General features: G+C 42.0%; 1 protein-coding gene across 5 annotated transcripts; it reads right to left on the reverse strand.

Annotated features, from left to right (window-relative positions):
- Positions 1 to 1,129: 1,129 nt before the first annotated feature.
- On the reverse strand, positions 1,130 to 16,923 carry ACTR8 (actin related protein 8). 5 transcript variants are annotated; one of them, XM_053897092.1, is made up of 13 exons: positions 16,673 to 16,922; positions 13,536 to 13,706; positions 12,179 to 12,289; positions 11,419 to 11,523; positions 10,690 to 10,863; positions 8,522 to 8,615; positions 8,172 to 8,304; positions 6,574 to 6,727; positions 5,457 to 5,552; positions 4,305 to 4,445; positions 3,103 to 3,367; positions 2,221 to 2,384; positions 1,130 to 1,414 (listed from the first exon to the last, which is right to left on the reverse strand). In XM_053897092.1, the coding sequence occupies exons 1-13, from the start codon at positions 16,793 to 16,795 to the stop codon at positions 1,271 to 1,273; spliced, it is 1,875 nt and encodes a 624-aa protein (XP_053753067.1). In that variant the 5' UTR covers positions 16,796 to 16,922; the 3' UTR covers positions 1,130 to 1,270. The 5 variants fall into 5 exon arrangements, with proteins under 5 accessions (XP_053753067.1, XP_053753069.1, XP_053753070.1 ...); XM_053897094.1 differs by lacking the exon at positions 16,673 to 16,922 and adding an exon at positions 16,200 to 16,585; XM_053897095.1 differs by lacking the exon at positions 16,673 to 16,922 and adding an exon at positions 14,683 to 15,146.
- Positions 16,924 to 19,915: the final 2,992 nt, after the last annotated feature.

A 19,915-nucleotide genomic window follows, 5' to 3' on the forward strand; every position in this document is an offset into this window, starting at 1 on the left:
TGTTTTGTTATACTGGTGGACTCTTCCCTGTTCCTGACCTACTGAGCAGGTATGTAAGATGCTTCCATTTATGCAAATGATCTGGTACCAGCATTTCTCCACATCCTAAGACTTCTAACCACCCTTATTCTCTTTTTCTATATTCCACTCTTCCTTCCATCTCTTATCCATCCCTACTTCTGTCTCTCTGTCCCCCTTCATCTCCAGTTCTGGATGAGCAGATGGTGGGAACAGGTACCCAGCAGGGGGTGGCAGGGATCCGGCACTCTCCCAGGCCCCCAGGTCTCTGAGCCTCTAGTGCTGTGCTTGCTGACTGACTCCCGTCTCCAGACAATGCCTTCTCTTCCTGGGGCCGGGAAGGCTTCACCAAGGCCTGGACCACTGGTGCTACTAGCTGTCTGTACTGAGATTTTGCTTCAGATTGCTCACAGATTAAGGTCAAATAATCGTACTGGGCACAAAGAGCTCCAAAACCTTTCTCTTCATTCCTCAGGTATAGGAAAACTGGGGGGCTCAATGACTAAGTTAGTAGTAATTACAACAGAAGTTAACAACTTGAAATTATACCTGAATTATTTCTATTTGGCTTTAGGAAGGAAATGAATTTTCCTTCTCAGTTTTTGTTGTTTTGGTCAGATAATGACGGTTTTCTTTCCCCAAGCCCACCTGGAAGCATGTTGGGTAACAAAAGCCGGCCCACCCAGCTTTAAATCTTTGCCTCTGGAAATCCAAACCTCTACTGGTCACTATCTTTTTTGTAATCCAACAGAAAAAAAGAAAAAACCTTTTTTTTCTTCTTATTTGGAATTCCAAGAGCACAGAGGAGTCACAACATGTGTGCCTGCTGTAACACATGAGGGAAATGGCATGACTGGACAGTTCTCAGGATTCAGGTACACGAGTCATATACCCACTCCTATGGCTGCATGCGATTGTCTGAGGACACTGAGGTCAACTTAAATCAAGGCATACATATGAGAGCCATACAACAGCAACATTTCCCATCATCAGGGAGCTCCTGCCACCCTGAGAAAGGGGCAGGAGAGTTTGCCACTGAAGACTAAGTTCGCATTTATCCTTAAATGTCCTGACTACAAAAGCAGCTTATAATTTCACACCAAAGTCCTGCTGTCAACATAAAAGTTAAAATTCATTTATTTTCCATGAAACTTAAGCATCTGAGTCAATAAATTAAAATACATATATCCTTTAAGAGTCTTTATACCAGGATGCTTATTTTTGGTCTTCAACACTGACTTCCTGCCCACTTTCACCACACAAAAGCAGCTCGCTCTCGTAACATGCGGACACCAAAGCGCTGCCATTCTCTCTGATAGATCCACAGCTCCTGTGTCGTGTCCAAACAAGCCAGCACGGCCCCTCCTTTCCATGCAATCAGCCGGGGATCCATGTCCTAGAGCAGTGACACAGCAAAAGCAGACAAGACATATACTTAATAATTTCCTTGTATTTGGGAGTAGGAAAAAAACCTGCTGAATCAATACTTAAAACAGCCGGATTTTCAACCTGCATTAAAGACTCATTCATGCAGGACCCATGAACTACAGACATCTCTCTGTTCCAACTGACAGGAAAACTTTTTAGTGTTTATTATGGAAGATGCTACCACTCACTATTATTCCACCAATAGGCCCCATATGCAGAAACAGACATAAGGAAATTACTTATTCTGAAGTTAGAGGGGAGTAAATGTATCCCGTAATCCCTCCCTCAGGATTAAAATTAAATAAGAACATTTCCAGGAACTGTTTGTGAGATATAATGAAATACAGATACAATCTCTTTCTAAATTCCTGGGCTTATGTTTCTTTCCAAGATAGTTCAGGCCAAAAGGATCCTTAATGATGCCCTGGTCCGGGGACCAGCAGCAGATCTTTAACATGAAAGCTAAAACTGAAGTTTTTCTGGCCAAGACCCGCCAGTCTTCTCCTTGCCCACCCAGTCCTTTTCCAAAGGCATGGCTTCTGGAAGCCAGCCGTGCTGGTCTGGAGAGCACAGTGGGGTCTAACACCCAGGAATCCAGGTGCCCACCCAGAGCTACTTGCACCAAATCTGTGACCTACTGAAAGAAATCTTTCCACTTGCCCATACCCTCAAGAGCTGCCCAGATGCAAGCTCATGCCTTCCAGGATTTTATTACAATTAGAATCAGTGCTGGTTTCATTCGCATACAATCCAACTGCACCATGGACAACAGACCTTGGGCCTTGTGATCACGTCCACATTCTCAATAATTCGCCTGAATGAAGGTGGCATTTTGTTGAGAATTCTGTGCTGCAGAAATTCTTGAGCTTTATGAAACATCAAACCACCTCCTACCACCAGGATGGAACTGTACATCTTCTTTTTGGTATCATCAGATGCTGAAAAGACAATGATATTCCTTCCACTCTTTCTTCCATATCCACCACTGGGCCAAGCCACCACCATCTCGTTTGGACAATTGAGGCTCCTCAAAGCTCTCTCCCCAACCCACCCTCAACAATGCAGCCAGAAGAACCTTGCAAAACACCAAAGTGAACATGCTGCTGCACCCCCCACCCTGCGACTTGCAGGATTAGGACCAAAATTTCTACGGGGGCCTACAAAGTCTACTGTGGCGTGACTCACTGCTTCTCCAGCCCTATCCTGGCATCTCACCTCCCAGGCACGCTGGCCTCCACACAGGCCTCTTCCTTTGCCTGGAATGCCACCTGGTGACCTTCTGACCTCCTAGACCGTTCTCAAATGGCTCTTCCCTAAGAAAAGATTCCCTGCCTCCCACCATCTATACCTCCTCCTACCAGTAAAAATCCCTTATTAAGTCCCTCAATCAGAAGCTCTCAGAGTCAGCTCAATTTTCCCTTTTGTTCAACTTTGCAGCACCAGTCAGAGTTGTAATTTCACACTTGTGTGACAATTTAACTTCTTTGGTTTCCTCCACTAGGCTACATGCTCAACAAGGCTGGGAACCACTTCCTAACACCAGACAATGCAGGCACAAAGCATGTGCCCAACAGTTTTTCAATGCATATGCTACGCAGCACAACCACACCCTAGCCTGAACCAATTCACCTAACTGCTATCTTACAACGTGCTTACAACAGCAGTCTATGCTGTGAAGAATGGCTTTATCCAGGCCCAGGGCCTTCCCTTCAAACAGCGAGATGGCAGTCTTCCTGGACATCAGTGCTGTGAGAGCCTCCTCAGATTCATTGCCGGCCATCAAACAGTCTCCCTGGGAGGATCCCAAATCCACCTCCTGGGCATGGAGTCTTTCTGGAAGATCAGAGGACTGGCCACGAAGATCACCTTCAAATCCAATGGGTTTGGATGCAGACTTTCGGTCAGCAGTAGCTTTTGCAGACTTTAAATCAAACAAAAGGACAATCAAATGGATGGTATAACAGAATAGCGCTGATGTTCTCCAGCTAGACCCCACCCCTCCCTACTACACTACTTTATACTACTATAAAACAAAGGTCCACCACTGTGGTGTGGAGGGAATACACACTAGCACGTGGCCAAGCACCTGCACCCACTCCCAGATCACCTGGGAGTGAGACGTGGTGTACAAAAGATGAGGGTGTGCTGACAATTCCAAAGCAGCCATTGGCAAGAAGGGCAAGTCTCACACCTATTACTGGTTGGATTTGCAAATTGAAATGACAGTGTACACGGACATTTCCCCCTTGAACTGAGTTTTTAAGTGGAGAATTTCAGTAGAATTCTTGTGCCTGTGCCTCCTGCCTAATCCTCATTTTCAGACCTTATCCAACCACCTCATGCTCACCATTGGGACAGGGACAAAGACTAGAAAAGGTTTATAAGCCCTCCTCTCTCCATCCTGAGCTGCTGTTTCACTGGGAGAGAAGAGCTTTCATTTGTGCCCCTGTATCAGACATCCTATTACTTGGATCATCAGCTCTGGACAAAAGAATTCAGCTTTTTGCCTAGGCCACATACCTTTTACATTATAATTTTAAAAATAGGTGAGATTTTACTAAAAATACTCACTACTGGATAAACATTCAAAAGTAGATAGCTTTCACACCAAAAATAAATATCTTTATTAAATTAACTTTTAAATTTGTGGACTGGTATTCTGAAAATTGGCTTCATGTCTGCTGAATGAAGAAATCTGTCATCTGACTTGAAATTTAGACTTCATCACGTCTCCAGTTCTAAAAACAGTATTAGCTTCAGTATGTAGTCAGACTGCAGTGACTGCACCGACCCACTAATCACGGGCAAACTTCCGCAGGGACCAAGCTGTCTCCTCTCACACCAGAATTTCTGCAGACCTGTTCTTGCTTGCTCTGCGTGGCCAGCAGATAATGCTCATCATGAGGATCCTCAGGGTCACCCTGGGATCTGTGCTGCAAAGTTGTCATCTTCTGTCCAACAATTCCAAAAGTTGCTGGGTAAAACAAAGCCATTGGAGCCTGTGCAAGTAAGGAAAAGAATGATCAATCACGGACACGTGGCTTTCTGAAAAAAACTGATCTATTAAGTTCTGTTCTTCCCAAAACAAAATTGGCAGATCAGATCCTAGAAGGCAGACTCAATAAGCATTCTCTTTTGGGAGTAGCATTATTTCTTTATTGCACAAGAGGCCAGAAAACTTAACAGAAATCATCCAACTGAATGAGTGATGTGACGCCACAAAGAGAAATGTCAAAACGTGTAATGCAAGTGGCAAATAAACTACTTTATAATTTCCTAATAAGAACAGTCCTTCTCTCTCTAAATAATAACAAATCACATAGCAGCTAATTAAAAAGATGGTCCTCATCATCTATTCTAATCTGTACTCTATCAGTGGCTTAAAAGCTGGTTTAGCAGGGGCGCCTGGGTGGCTCAATCGGTTGAGTGTCTGACTTTGGCCCAGGTCATGATCTCACCGTTCGTGGGTTCAAGCCCCACACCAGGCTTTGCATTGACAGCGTGTAGCCTGCTTTGGATTCTCTGTCTCCCTCTCTCTCTCTCTGCCCCTCTCCCTCTCTCTCTCTCTCTGCCCCTCCCTCCCTCACCCTCTCTCTCTCAAAAATAAACACTAAACAGGGGCGCCTGGGTGGCTCAGTCAGTTGGGCATCAGACTTCGGCTCAGGTCATGATCTCACGGTTTGTGAGTTCAAGCCCCGTGTCGGGCTCTGTGCTGACAGCTCAGAGCCTGGAGCCTGCTTCGAACTCTGTGTCTCCTTCTCTCTCTGCTCCTCCCCTGCTCATGTTCTCTCTCCCTCTCAAAAATAAAGACTAAAAAAAAAAAAAAAAATTATTTTTAAAAATAAACACTAAACATAATGTTTAAAAAAAAAAAAAAGCTGGCTTAGCAGCTAATCTATACCAGTTGACATTCTAACCTCACGAGGTTTCACACAAGTGCATATTCTCTCAGTGTGAGTGAACCAGGTCAGCTTTCTTTCTACCCACAGAAATATACACCCATATGTTACCTGGAGTTTTTCATCTCCTAATCGAAACTGGTAAAGTAGGGCAGGGGAATCCGGATGTCGAATCTGAAACTCATGATCCTGAAGCCCAGAGATGTCCTGATTCCAGGAAAAGATGCTGTCAGTGAGCCAGTAAAAGTGCATGTAAACTCCTCAAATTATAGTTAAGCCTCTCCACAATCCAAATCTCACTTATAACAAGACTGCCCTGCAACTTTGTACCATTCCACCTGGAACTTAGTAAAATAAGAGTCAAAATGTACCTTGCTTCCCTTTTAACAATTCCAAAATTTCTACCATCTGCATTTTTTTTCATTATTGAGACATATGAATACAATTACCCAAATCAATAAGCAAATTTTCTCAATAACTGAGAAATGCTACCAGTCTTAGGTTCCTCAAAATCCCATTATTCAGAATTAGATAGTCTGAAAAATGTTAGGGAAAAAAAAGTCTGACACAGATGCATAAAAAGGTAGGAATCCACATACAACAATGTTTGCAACATTAAGTGCTTCAAATGATGCCATTTTATTAAATGTCTGCACCTATATATTTATTACATGTAAAGGTGTATCTTCAACCTTTATCGGAATGATCAAAGATCCTAAAAAGAAAGAAAGTTCTTACATACTCTTTCTTAAAAAAGCCAGCTGTATTTTCTAGAGCCTGAGACACATCCTGATGGCTCTGACCTTACCAAAACACCCTCACTCCTTAAGAGCTTCCACTTCAAGGCTCTGTCAACTTGGGTTGAAAGCGTGGCATAACATTGTTACATTTTTTTTTTTAATATTTATTTTTGAGAGAGAGAGAGAGAGAGAGAGAGAGAGAGAGAGAGAAAGAGAGAGAGAGAGACAGAGCACAAGCAGGGGAGTGGCAGAGACAGAGAGGGAGACACAGAATCCGAAACAGGCTCCAGGCTCTGAGATGTCAGCACAGAGCCCAACGCAGGGCTCAAACTCGGGAACAGTGAGATCATGACCTAGGCTGAAGTCAGATGCTCAACTGACTGAGCCACCCAGGCGCCCCAACATTGTTACATTTTTAACTGCCTTTTAAATATCTTACAATTTTTCCTGGAAATAAAAATAATCAGCAATTTTGATTTTGCTCCCACCTGATCTAAATGACAAAAAGTTTCTTTAAGGTGCTGTAGAAGAAGACAATCCATTTTATTTGTTAGCTGGCATTCTCGGTAAGGGAACCCAGCTCGCTGCATCAGCCAGTAGAAACACCTTGACACGTCAGAGCCCCCATACGCCAGACAGAGCCTAGAGTTAAAAGAAAAGGCAGGTGGGTAATCTGTCAGTCAAGAAAGTGCAAAGGGCATTTCAAAAAATCCATCATGCAGAGAAACATGACAAGTCTCAAAAGATGTCTAATGCATGAATAGACTGAAAGGACAGGATGGACGAATGGGATGGAGAAATGGACTCCAGCACACAACCAGGGGTGGGCACCTAGGAGCAGTCATGCTATTTGCAAAAAGTCCAAGAAACAGAATACACATGACTAAATGCAGCTCATTCCTAAGTCACTATGTTTACCATACACTAGCTGTTTGCCTGTCTTGTATTCACCAGCATATCAAGTTCACAGGCAGTGACATCATAGGACAAACTCATGGGAAGAAAGTTTAGAGTGTACTACCCACTAACTGAATGGTTCTACAATTCAGAAAGAACACTGCTATGTTATTTTAGCAGTAGGAGACCTAGGTCCAGTATTTTCTCCACACTTTAAGAACCAACGGCATCAGCCAATACAAACAGTAGATGAGTCACAATAACTCACACTGGGTTTTCGAATGCACCATGACTTGGGGTGGGAAGCAACAGAGATTAACCTTCCTCATGGACTGGTTAGGCCCACTTTCCAATGTTTGTCTACCCTGTGACTCAAACTATCTATGTGAGGGATAAGAACTACAGCATCCTGAAGAAGCCATCCTGGGAGCACAAGATGTTGCAGAGAACCTGTATGTGCACTGCCTGTGTTGGGCTTGTCTAGGGAAGGACAAGCAGCAAACTTGTGCCTGATATCTCTCATATCAGTGATGACATCACAAAGGGAACGGACAAGAAAGCTACTCATCACTCACTGAACAATTACGACAAAAGCAAATACTCAAATGCTAGCTAGAGAATTCAGACCTGAAAACCTATTTTCCCCTACACGTCTTGTCTAAATAAAACTTTGCTATGAGCATAATTGGTATTTTCACTCCAGACCATAGCAAGACACAGAGCTAACACTATACCAAGCAGGGATCTTCAGGAGCTGCTGATGTGAACTCACAGCAGAGAATTCCAACAGGAAAGGTAAAATCAGTGCTTTGTAGCCTTGCTAGAATTTGTATTTCCACAACTGTGAATATAATTCCTTATAAAAATTTCATTTCTAAGGGGCCCCTGGGTGGCTCAGTCTGTTAAGTGTCCGACTTCCGCTCAGATCGTGATCTCGCGGTTTGTGAGTTCGAGCCCCGCATCTGGCTCTGTGCTGACAGCTCAGAGCCTGGAGCCTGCTTCCCATTCTGTGTCTCCCTCTCTCTCTGTCCCTCCCCCACTTGTGCTCTGTCTCTATCAAAAATGAATAAATGTAAAAAAAAAAAAAAAAAATTAAAAAAAAAATTTCATTTCTAACTTGTGACGCTTTATAGCTGAACAGGCTCTGAGGGGAGAAGGAGCAGAGAAAGCCACCTTCCAAGGTCCTTACCGAGTATTCCGATGAGAGACCCCATCCTCCACACAACACACACTTGTCTTCTGATCTCCAACATCTACGATACAAGTGCTGCTTAAACCACTTCCAAAGGTGGCACACACAGACTCCTGATGGACCACAATCCCTGAGACACAAAGGCAGAGGAGCCATCAGCTAGGCAGCAGTAAAGATCGTAAGACAGACATTCAGTTAAAGTCTGGAAACCCCTGAGCAATCGTCCAAGCACAGCAGATCCTCTCAGAATAAACATTTCAAGAAAGCAGTGAATTAGATTAACTTTGTCAATAAAAACAGAAAACCAATCTCATTTCGGGTAGATTTCTCTGGAATATAGGACATACCTGAAAAACCCATCTTCATTAAGATCATATTCACTAGTTCTTTCACATGCTGTTTATTATAAATATCAGGAATCAGCAAGATACATCTATAATACTAAAAAGAAAAGCAAAGGGGAAAAAAAAAAGATAAAACAGTTAATGCTAAAGTCCGGTCAAAATAAATGTCACTACATTTGTCTTCAGAGAGGATTCTCTCTAAAGGATGGCAACAATGATTAGGGGCACGAAACAAAACCTCAACCCCCCCCTGCTATCTTTGGGGTTTAATGAAAACACTAATTTTGAAGTTGTGTGAGGATTTTTTTTTTTCCCTTTAAATTATTAAAAACTTGTCAAATGGTATCACAACCCCAGATTTCAAAATACACTACAAAGCTATAATAATCAGGACCATATGATACCAGCACAAAAATACACATATAGATCAATGAACAGAATAGAACCCAGAAATAAACCCACACATATATGGTCAATTTGACACAGGAGGCAAGGATATACAATGGGAAAATATCTCTTCAACAAATGGTGCTGGAAAAACTGGACAGTTACATGCAAAAGAATGAAACTGGACCACTTTCTTAAACCATTCATGAAAATACATTAGAAATGAATTAAAAATGGAGATGTGAGACCTGAAATGATAAAACTCCTAGAAGAAAACACAGGCAGCAAATTCTTTGACATCAGCCTTAGCAACATTTTTCTGGTTTCCTGAGGCAAGGGAAGCAAAAGTAAAACTAAACTATTGGAGCTATAGTAAAATAAGTTTGGACAATGAAGAAAGCCATCAACAAAACGAAAAGGCAACCTTACCTGATTGGAGAAGGTATTTGCAAATGATATATCTGGTAAGTGATTAACAGCCAAAATATATAAAGAACTTCTACAACCCAACACCAGAAGAACAAATAATCCAATTAGAAAATGGGCCTTGGACCTCAATAGACACATTTTTCCAAAGACATAGAGATGGCCAACAGACACACGAAAGGATGCTCAACATCACTAATCATCAGGCAAATGCAAATCAAAACCACAGTGAGGTATCACCTCACAACTGTCAGAATGGCTAGTATCAAACAGACAAGAAATAACGGGTGTTGGCAAGGATGTGAAGAAAAAGGAACACTGTTGGTAGGAATGTAAATTGGTACAGCTGCTACGGAAAACAGAATGGAGATTCCAAAAAAATTAGAAATAGAAATAACGCACAATCCACAGTAGTAGTAACTCCACTACTATTACCCAAAGAAAATGAAAACAGTAATTTTAAAAAATATATGCATTCCTTTCAGTGAAGCATTATTTACTACAGCCAAGATATGGAAGCAACCTAAGTGTCCACTAATAGATAAATGGATAAAGAAGATTGGTATATACATATAATAGAATATTACTCAGCTATATAAAAGAATGAGATCTTGCTATCTGCAATAACATGGATGGACCTAGAGGGTATTATGCTAAGTACAGGAAGTCAAAGAAAGATAAATACCATACGATTTCACTTACATGTGGAATCTAACATACAAATGAAAAACCAAAAAAAGCAGAAACAGACCCATAAATACAGAGAACAAATTAGTAGTTGCCAGATGCAAGGAAGGTGGGGGATGGGAAAAATGCGTGAAAGAAAGTGGGAGATAGAGGTTTCCAGTTATAGAATGAATAAATCATGGGGATGAAAAATCCAGCATAGGGAATACAGTCCTCGGTATTGTAACAGCACAGTATGGGGACAGACAGTAGCTACACTTGGGGTAAGCGCAGCATTATGTATAGTGTTGCCAAATCACTGTGCTGTACCTGAAATTAATGTGTCATTGTATGTCAACTATACTTCGATTAAAAAAGAAAACCAAAAACAAAAACAAATTTTGTGAAATTAAAAATAAGACAAACATATGTCCCAAAAAAGGCCCAGAGAGAAGGCATAAACATGAGCAAGTTTGCTGGTTGCAGAGCAATAGAGACAGACACCAAAGAAACAGTAAGAAAAAGAGAAGGCACCGGAACTGAAGTCAGCCAAGAAGGAAGATACCCTCCACACCTTAAGGCTGAGAATGCTCCAAGGACAATAGATTACAAACAACTCAGGTATACGTACTTAAACACAAGTAAGACAAGACTCTCAAAGGCAATCCAAGTAACTGGGAATTTTAGCTCACCTTTAAATCTTTGAGTGGAATTTCCAAGTATTTTTGTATTGCGTGAGACCATATTACTTCAATATCTGCCAGAACAGCCGTAAGGGAGCCCCCAGGTCCTGGGTGAATATTTAACTGACCTCTTCTGATAGGCCAGTGAATATTATAACAGTCCAATGGATTAACATACAAGGCCTAGAAAAGACAGGGAGATGAATACATTGTTAAACTTTTCTTGGGCATTTTCTGAATTCACGTTTAAACATCTAAGATCATGGGCATTGAAGAGGGCATCTTTTGGGATGAGCACTGGGTGTTGTATGGAAACCAATTTGACAATAAATTTCATAAAAAAAAAAAAATCTAAGACCAGAGTTATGATTAACATTTGCTCACTATTCTAATTAACTTTTTTTAATGTTTATTTTTGTTGTTGTTGTTGAGAGAGAGACAAGAATGAGCAGGGGAGGGAAAGAGAGAGGAGACATGGAATCCGAAGCAGGCTCTGGGCTCCGAGCTGTCAGCACAGAGGCCAACGCGGGGTTTGAACTCACGAACCTGAGCTGAAGTCAGACGCTTAACCGACTGAGCTACTACCCAGGCGCCCCCATTTGCTCACTATTCTAAATGTTGAGAGTGGAGTACCTAACATCACAGGAGCCTGTGTGAGTATCTGGGCCCGCAAGGAAGATGGAAGATGGTGAATTCTAGGAAACAACTAGAACTGGATGGTGCTGCAAAGTTCCCTACCTCTTCTCCCACCAAAAACTCAGGGTGATGAGACGTGTTTGTCCACTTATTTCCAGAACAGTGATCTAAAATTGCAGGTCGCATCTGCTTGTTGTAGGAGCGTGCCTGAAATAAAAGAACATCAGAAAACTCTCTGAATTTTTGCAAGAAAAAAGGAGAGGGGGAAGGAAAATGTAGTATGAGTCCTCTTTTCTCCTCTCTCACATACCAGATATAGTAGATTACAAAATGTAATCACAAGCCCTAAATATCTGGCAAAATACTGACTGGTCACAGGAAGATTCTCTTGGCCTTTTCTACAATTGTGATTTTTTACCCATGGTTTTAAAACCTAGACTGTGATTCATAACCAGTCCAAAATCACTACTATACTCTGCTTAAAACTGAATACACATTTATGTATCATACCAACTCACATCCACTCCTAACAGTATTTTTTATCATATTAAAATGACAAATGTAGGAAGAACATAGCTTCCCATGTTCTTACAGATCCTGGAATTATACACTTAAGACCATCAGGTAAACTATAAATGTTTATGAACTTGCCATAAGAAAACCATCTTTTCAATTATTCAGCATGCACAAGCATTTGTGACACTGATTTGGATATTCTGTAGGTGGTTATGAACGGTTTTTTCTTCCTCTTTTAAGGAAATCCTATCTTTAATTTGCATAATGAAACTGAGAGAGTACACGATTGGCATTATGACACAATAGCAGTTAAAGAATAAATCTGAAGAAAGAGTTAAGGGTGAACCTGTTCAGGGGACACGGGAATCCGTCTTGTACCGTTTGACATCTTTTTAGACCATATTGCTTGATCCACCATTTTAAGGCCATTTTGTCTTTGTTCATTACTTTCTGGTTTCTGGGGGGAAAAGTGAGAGATGACCAGTACAAAGGATTCAGTGAAAAGAGAAAGCAATTTGGCAAACTACTAATTTAATCCACCAAGAAGAAATGCTCCCTCATCAACAAGTAGCAGTATTTCCTTAATCTTTGTCATACGTATCAATCTTAAGAACTCAAAGTAATCATTTTACTATTTATAAATTAAAAAGTCAGAAAGGAACCCTCACCCATAAACCCAACTATTTGCAAAAATCTATAACCTCAAGGAAGTCTGAATGACAAAATTTTTCATAGCACTGATCAGGATAGCTAGCTACTTTGTATTTATAAAGTATTTCAGAGACTTTTCCGTACATGTACATAATTCTCATTATTCTCGATTTTGTAACAATGCTACATTCACTCATGTGTTATTTTGTTTAATCAGCAGGTATTCAAGTTGCTGTGACATTATAAGGAATAGATCTGTAAACATCTCTGTGAAAAAGTTATTGTTTTCTATCAACTTTTACCCCTGACATTTATGCCCTACAAAAGAATTGTAAGATCCAAAAATATAAGTGAATTTAGACTCTTATACTCTCAAGTTACATTTAGGCTTAGAAATGGGACTTACACAGTCTTCCAGTCATGCTAAAAAAAAAAAAAATCCTAAAGTTTACTATTTGAAGTATAGAAACTGCAAATTCCTAAAACTACCTTCGATCTAAAACTTAAACATGGATTACGATGCAAAATATATATTTTAACATCTACCATGAAATACTTTCTCATAATTACTATCTGCAAGATAAGATAAAGTAAATGCTACCTACAAGGATATATGTAGTTTTGCCTTCAGATTACAATTTGACCTAAGATTGTAGTAACTGATTATAACAATTCAATTTACTTATAGATTGAAAATACAAGCTCAATATACACTGTAAGTATCTGGAAGAGAAAAATTTGGCAGTCAGTTAATAGAGACCTTAAGGCATTATTTTAAGTGAGCGACATCACCTTTATCAATACCCAATTCATATTGATGGGTGAAAAAATTTTTAATTTACTTTTGTTATAATTATTTCTATACAATCTAACACCACTAGCTCAGATTAAAAATACTACTTGTAACCCTGAATGATGTTATTATTTTAAAACGCATTAAAGCTATGAAGATGGAGATGTTTATTCAAGTATACTGTGTATACTTGAATGTGTAAGCTCTCCCAAAGAAACCACCTTGGGCTTTCTCTCCAGGTCCTCCATTTCTGACTTACATTTAGTCCTTCCCTTAGGAGCCAGTTGTCCTTGTATAGTGGCTGCCCTTGTTGTTTGTGCCTTCGTGCAATTACATGAGGAATGCTAGCAGGAAGTGTGTCTGTAGCTCGCCCAATCCTTAAGGTTGTTGAACCTGGGTGTATGACAACAATGAAGTTGCTCTGGATTTGCTGCAAATGCAAAACACAGGAGTGTGACCTTGGTAAATAATATGCAGGTAACAAGTTAAATAACATGTAGGTAACAGGCAAGACTAAGAAGTTAAGTTTCCTATGACTATCAGACTCAAAGGTATCAAAATAATTCACTGAAGGTAGCTCTTTGAGAGGCATCCAATTATTGCTCTCTGCCTGAATGCAAACTCTTTTAGTATTTCTGTGCTCCCAGGATCTGACCACAGTACACAGGTCAGTATTTGTTTAAATGAACAAAACCATAATTATCTAATGCAAGTTAACCTATAATTACTGGGCATTTCTGTGCTAGGTACTGGGGGTACAATGGTGACCAAGACAAAATCCTGACCACCAGAGAACTTTCAGATTACTAGGGGTCACAGGCAAGGAATACACGTGGGAAATACCATGACTAGTGAAGTACTACTAGCTAAAGCTGAGTCACTTAAAGATGCTTAGATTCTAAGCCTCCACTACACATTTTCTGATTCAGAATTTCCAGGGAGAGCCACCATTCCTGCACGACTCCTTAGGTAGTAAGGAGCTGCCCTTGAGCTATAGATGTGTCTTCTTGCATGTATCCATTTAAAACATTTCCATAGTTTGCCCGTAAGATACAGTCAGGAACCTCTGAGATCAAGACCCTGTCTACTTCTCTAACCTTACTTGAGGACCACTTCCTTTCTCTTTAATCTTCCTAATCTAGATCTCTCTTGATTTCTTGGGGCACCTGGGTGGTTCATCTGGTTAAGCATCGGATTTCGGCTCAGGTCATGATGTCATAGCTCATGAGTTCAGGTCCCTCATCAGGCTTTGTGCTGACAGCATAGAGCCTGGAGCCTGCTTCAGATTCTGTGTCTCCCTCTCTCTCTCTACCCCTCCCTCCACTCATACCATCTCTCTCTGTCAAAAGTAAGTAAACATTTAAAAATTTTTTTTTTAATTTTAGCTATCTCTTGATTTAACTCACCACTCTGACTTCCAGATCTTCACACAGGCAGCTCCCTTTGCCTGCCACGTCCTTTCTCCCTGGTAAATCCTACTTTCCCCTTCAGTTCTGAAGTTAAATGTCATCAGATTAGGTTTGCTTGTCCCCTTACAATATAACCTTATGGTACCCTTTTTCTTGACACTTGTCATTCTTGTAATTTTTTACTGTCTGCCCTCCCAACAGACAAAAACCTTCATGTAAAAAGGGATCACTTCTGTCTTGTTCACTATCTATGCCCAGTGCACAGCACACAGGATCCTAGGAGATATTGAAAGCAGCACTTTCACATGGCTGGCGTGATGTTAAACAGTACTTCCCAAGCTTTTTTGTGCTATGGCAGACATTTGTCCAGCAGACTGGAGTGAAAAGATGAAACTGCTTGCCATTGGAGATCCCTGTACCTCATTAATGGCACACAGGCTGCAGCATATTGATCAGAAAGCTCTGGGGTAGTAATGGCAGTCTTCCAAAGCATGGACAAATATTTTTTAACAACTACATATTTATTTTAACATTTCAGGAAAAAACTAGCCAGTACATCCCACACATCACTTCCTGAATATTATTACTTAAATAAGACCAAGTAAAAGAAGTTATTAAGCAAATAATGGATATGAAAAAACCATAGAGAACATGGAAAAACTAAAGGGTGTTCTACAACTGACTGGATTAAGGAAATGTTGCTATAGTGGTTAAGGGCCCAGGATCTGGATTCACAGATTTGTCTTCAAATTCATACTGCACCACTTCCTTGCTCTGGATGAGGTTCCTACCTCACAGAGCTATTGTGAGGCTTAAGCGAATTAATCCTGCAGCCCAGGGTCTGTCTAACCTTCCAAAGTTCTGCACTGCCTTCAGGAGAGACCAGACTCTTTCTTTATGCCTCTCATGATAGGCTCCGCTACAATCTCCTGTCCCACCTCTCGCTCCCTCTTCTTCCTCACTTTCAGACACCCTGATCACCAACACTTGATCTCCTCTCCTGACCCAGGTCTCTTCCACACTGTTCTCCTTCCGAGATTTCCCCTAACTCCTAATCACTCTTTGGGTCTTAGTCCAAACGTCATTTCCTTTAAAACCTTCTCAGACCATCAGGGCCAGAGGAGGCACCTGCTGTGTGTGCCCAACACTTCCCTATGGCCTTCTGTACTAGCCCATCTGACACCATATACCCTGATACCTGCTGCCCAACTGTGAGCTCTACCCTCCTGCCTCCCAGTCACAGAATGCTAAAGAATCATACATGGTGGGAATGTGCAAGGCCCATACAGACCATCCAGCCTGCCCCCTCAACTAGAAGGGCGGAGAAACAGGCCAGGGCAACAGTAACTATCACCCTGGGGGATTCCCATGAGCCAGCACGGTGCTATACATCCTACAGCTGCCTGAACAGTTGGGTGTTATCCTTAACCCAGCCACCAGTTAGGAAGCTGCCTCACAGATGTCCAACATGAAATTCTGACCACGTAAATGCCTTATTTCTGCTGTGAATTTACCCATTTCCCTACGGGAATGTTGGTATTTTTTTCATTCATCAGTAGGAATACACACACACAGGTCCTTTGCCGGCCATGCTACGACAAATAATTTTTTTCTGGTTGGTATGACTTCATCTTGTTCTGATTTTGACACACAAACTCTTCTTGTCCATTCAGACGATCGTTTGCCTTTTCCTTGCTTTATGCTGGAATCGGCCTCCACTCCCAAAGATAGCCTTCACACAGGAAAACGCCTGCACCGCCATGTGTCCTTGCCCGGCGCTAAACTCCACCTGCGCTCACTGACACTCCACAGCTGCTTGGAAAGCAGGCAAGGGCCCAGGGCCCATACCGCGGCCGACCGGAGAGACAACCACCACCCGCGCCAGCCACGAGGGTGGGGGCCGGAAACCTTGCCTCGCCGCCTGCCTTTTCACCCCCGCCCAACCGGAAGGCCTTCTTCGAGACCCGCCCCCAGCGCCGCGCCGCACCTCCTGCAGCGACTCCGGCACCAGCGCGGGCACGATGGGTCGTTTCACGCCGCGCTGCTCCTTCTCCTTCTCTCCGCCCTTCTCCTTCCCGTTCTCAGCGTCCCCCTTCTCCGCCTGGGTCATCGCGGCCGCTGACAAACCCCGACCTCCAGCCTCAGGGACGCACCGCGCCCGCCGGAGCCGGCTGGGCCCCCGCGCACGCGCAGCCTCCCAGCCTGGTGGCCGGCAACCAAGATGGCGACGGACAGCAGCCCCAGAGGCTTCCGGGAAAGCGGAGGGGCGGCGCTGTCCAGAGGAGGACGGGGCGGGAGTGGGGCGTGGATGGGTGGGTGTTGCTGTGATTTGTCCTGGCGGTGGGATCCCCGAAGCCTCCTTGTTTTTCCTTTCGAGCGCTACACCCGGCATTGCGTTTTGCTCTCACAATAGGAAGCCTCTATTCTTGGCTTCCTAGACCCTAACTGCTCCTAGTTCTCCTCATACTGCGCTGGTTAGGTTCAGAACAGCTTCTGATGTTAAGGTTTTCTTGAGTTAGGACGCCTCTCTCCACACCCCTGGGATGACTTTATCCGGTTTCATGGCTTTGCATATGAATATAACTCCCAGGTTCATGATTCCAGTCTGGAAGTGACCCTGAGATCCAGACTGATAACCAACAGCCTGTTTGGTATCTCCACGTGTATGTCCACAAGGCATAGCAAACTTACATGCGCCCAAACTGGAACTCTTGATACCCGCGCCATCCCCTCCGCCCCCAGCCTACTCCCATTTTCACCATCTCAGTAAATACCACTTTGATTCTGCAGTTGTCCAATCTATCAGTAAATCCTGCAGTCTCTAAAATACATCTTGAATGAATCCACTTCTCCATCCCTACGGTTACCTAGTCCAAAACTACTATCCTCTCATCTGGACTGCAACAGCTTCTTAACCCAACTCCCTGCTTCCATCTTGTCCTCCTGCAATGTGTTCTTAATGCACTTGCCCAAATGTCAACTTCTACTAAATTATGAAGTAATCAATACCATGTACGCAGCATTCCACTTAATACCACCTGTGAGTTATCTTGGACAAAAATTAAACCCACGCTTTACTCTCATGGTTTCCCCTTGTTCATGGAACAGAATCTAAACAAACTCACCATAGCCTAGAAGGCCATTCTTAACCCAGTTTCTGCTACCTCTAAGTTCATCTCATCTCTTTCCTTCTGTTGGCATTTCCGGTTACCCTTGCTTTCTTTCAGCTTCTCACACGTGCCAAGCCCTTCCCTTCATTGGACCATTGATCTCTTGTTGTTCCCTTTGCCTTGGGTGCTCTTCCTCAGCTGGCTCATTCTCATCCTGTCTCAACTCAAATGTCACCTCAGAGAAGACTCCCCCAGTTACCTTGTCATCTTATTTCCTTCGAAGCAGGAATTAAATCTGTACTTAGCTTGCTTGATATCTGATGAAGTCAGGACTATAGGATAACCCTAAAGAAGAGTACTGCAGAGCAGTGCTGGGCAGGGGCAGGGCGGCAGGGATCACCAATCACATGCACAGAGAAGCCTGTCACTTCCTGAGACTCTGCCCTGGTCTCCTCCCCACTACAGCCTTAGGTGGAGATTTGACAGAATGACCCTGCCGTTCACCAGCCATACAATCTGGACATCATAAAACTTTGCTGACCCTTTGCATGTTATCTGTATAATGCAATGTCATCTACCTAACCCAGTGTGTCAGAATTAACAATATGTAAAAGATAAAATGTCTCACAGGCTTGAGTGGTCAATAAACTGTCTTTATTATTCTTCTCCTTAAAATTGTGTCATAACTGTCCCTTTCCTTATGTTTGAAGACCAGTGTCTCATGCCACTACATCCTCATTTCCTGACAAACAGGGTTAAATAAATGCTTCTAAATAAAATATAAAAATGCTTTTACCTGAAATTTTGTTTCAAAGACTGCTGGGGGCACCTGGGTGGCTCAGCTCAGTCGGTTAAGCAGCCGACTTCAGCTCAGGTCATGATCTTGCGGTCTGTGAGTTCTAGCCCCACGTCGGGCTCTGTGCTGACAGCTCAGAGCCTGGAGCCTGCTTCAGATTCTGTGTCTCCCTCTCTCTGACCCTCCCCTGTTGATGCTCTGTCCCTCCCTGTCTCAAAAATAAATAAACGTTAAAAAAAAAAAAAATTCAAAGACTGCTGAACACAAAGCAGAATTATCTGTATTATTCGTTTTTCCAACAAATATTGCAGGGCCTATCACATTTAATCACTATTCAAAGCACTGGGGTAAAAAAGACAAAAATCCCTAACCTCATAGAGCTTCCATTCTAGTGAAAGAATATGAGAGTTACTAGCATTCATGGGGGTGAAAGCCAACAGGCAGTATCTTAAGCAATGGTTTAGAATTCAAATTTGTGAAGACAGCACAGAAGCCTATGATATTAAACCCACCTAGCCAATCTTCATTTTGTATGTAGCTCAGGTTTGTTGGTTATGACTTTATAAATACCCTAATTATATTCGGTAGCAAATCAGATATTTTGTATTAAAGATTCACAGGACAAATATGTTTTGAGATAAAATTGTATGCATACTATTGAAATAAATACAATGTGATTTATAAATGAGAACAAATTAACAGTGAATAGTATTTCAGAAGTTAAAAAGGTGACACTAGTTGTACTGAATACACAACCTTTTATTTTTCTTCAAATTTGGAGTTTTTTAATTATACAAAGATGACAAGTCAAGTTTTGTAACCTAAAAATATTTACTTATTAAAACTATATTAATACTTTCATAAACTATACAAAAAAGAATGAGACAAACATGTGCATTTATAGAACTGCATGTCAGTCATGCCAGATCCCTGGGGAGGGAATTCCCAGCACGACCTCATCTGTCTGTGAGGACACAGAGCAATTCTCGTTTAGACATACACATTCATTTGCTTGTCCAGCACGGTCAGTCCTCTACCTCTTGATGGTTTCCTTCTGCTATGAATGTGCATGTCCAGTTGTCTGCTTCTTAGAGCAGACATTTACCTAAAAGAAAGCATTATAATAAGTTAATAGTTATTAATTTGGATCTGCACAAAAAAGTCCAACTATCTTTTTTTTTTTTTAACCTGTTTTCAAAAGACACTTTGATAATAAAATTCAACAAATTTTTCAAGGGTTGAGATATTTTTCCATACAAGATGTCTGAATAATTACAAAATGTTGGGCAACTTCTGTTTTCCTAAAGAAAACTTCCCTAGGAAG

Source organism: Panthera pardus, unplaced genomic scaffold (genome assembly GCF_024362965.1).
Source record: "Panthera pardus isolate Hobbes unplaced genomic scaffold, ASM2436296v1 HiC_scaffold_8, whole genome shotgun sequence".
Classification (NCBI taxonomy): Eukaryota; Metazoa; Chordata; class Mammalia; order Carnivora; family Felidae; genus Panthera; species Panthera pardus.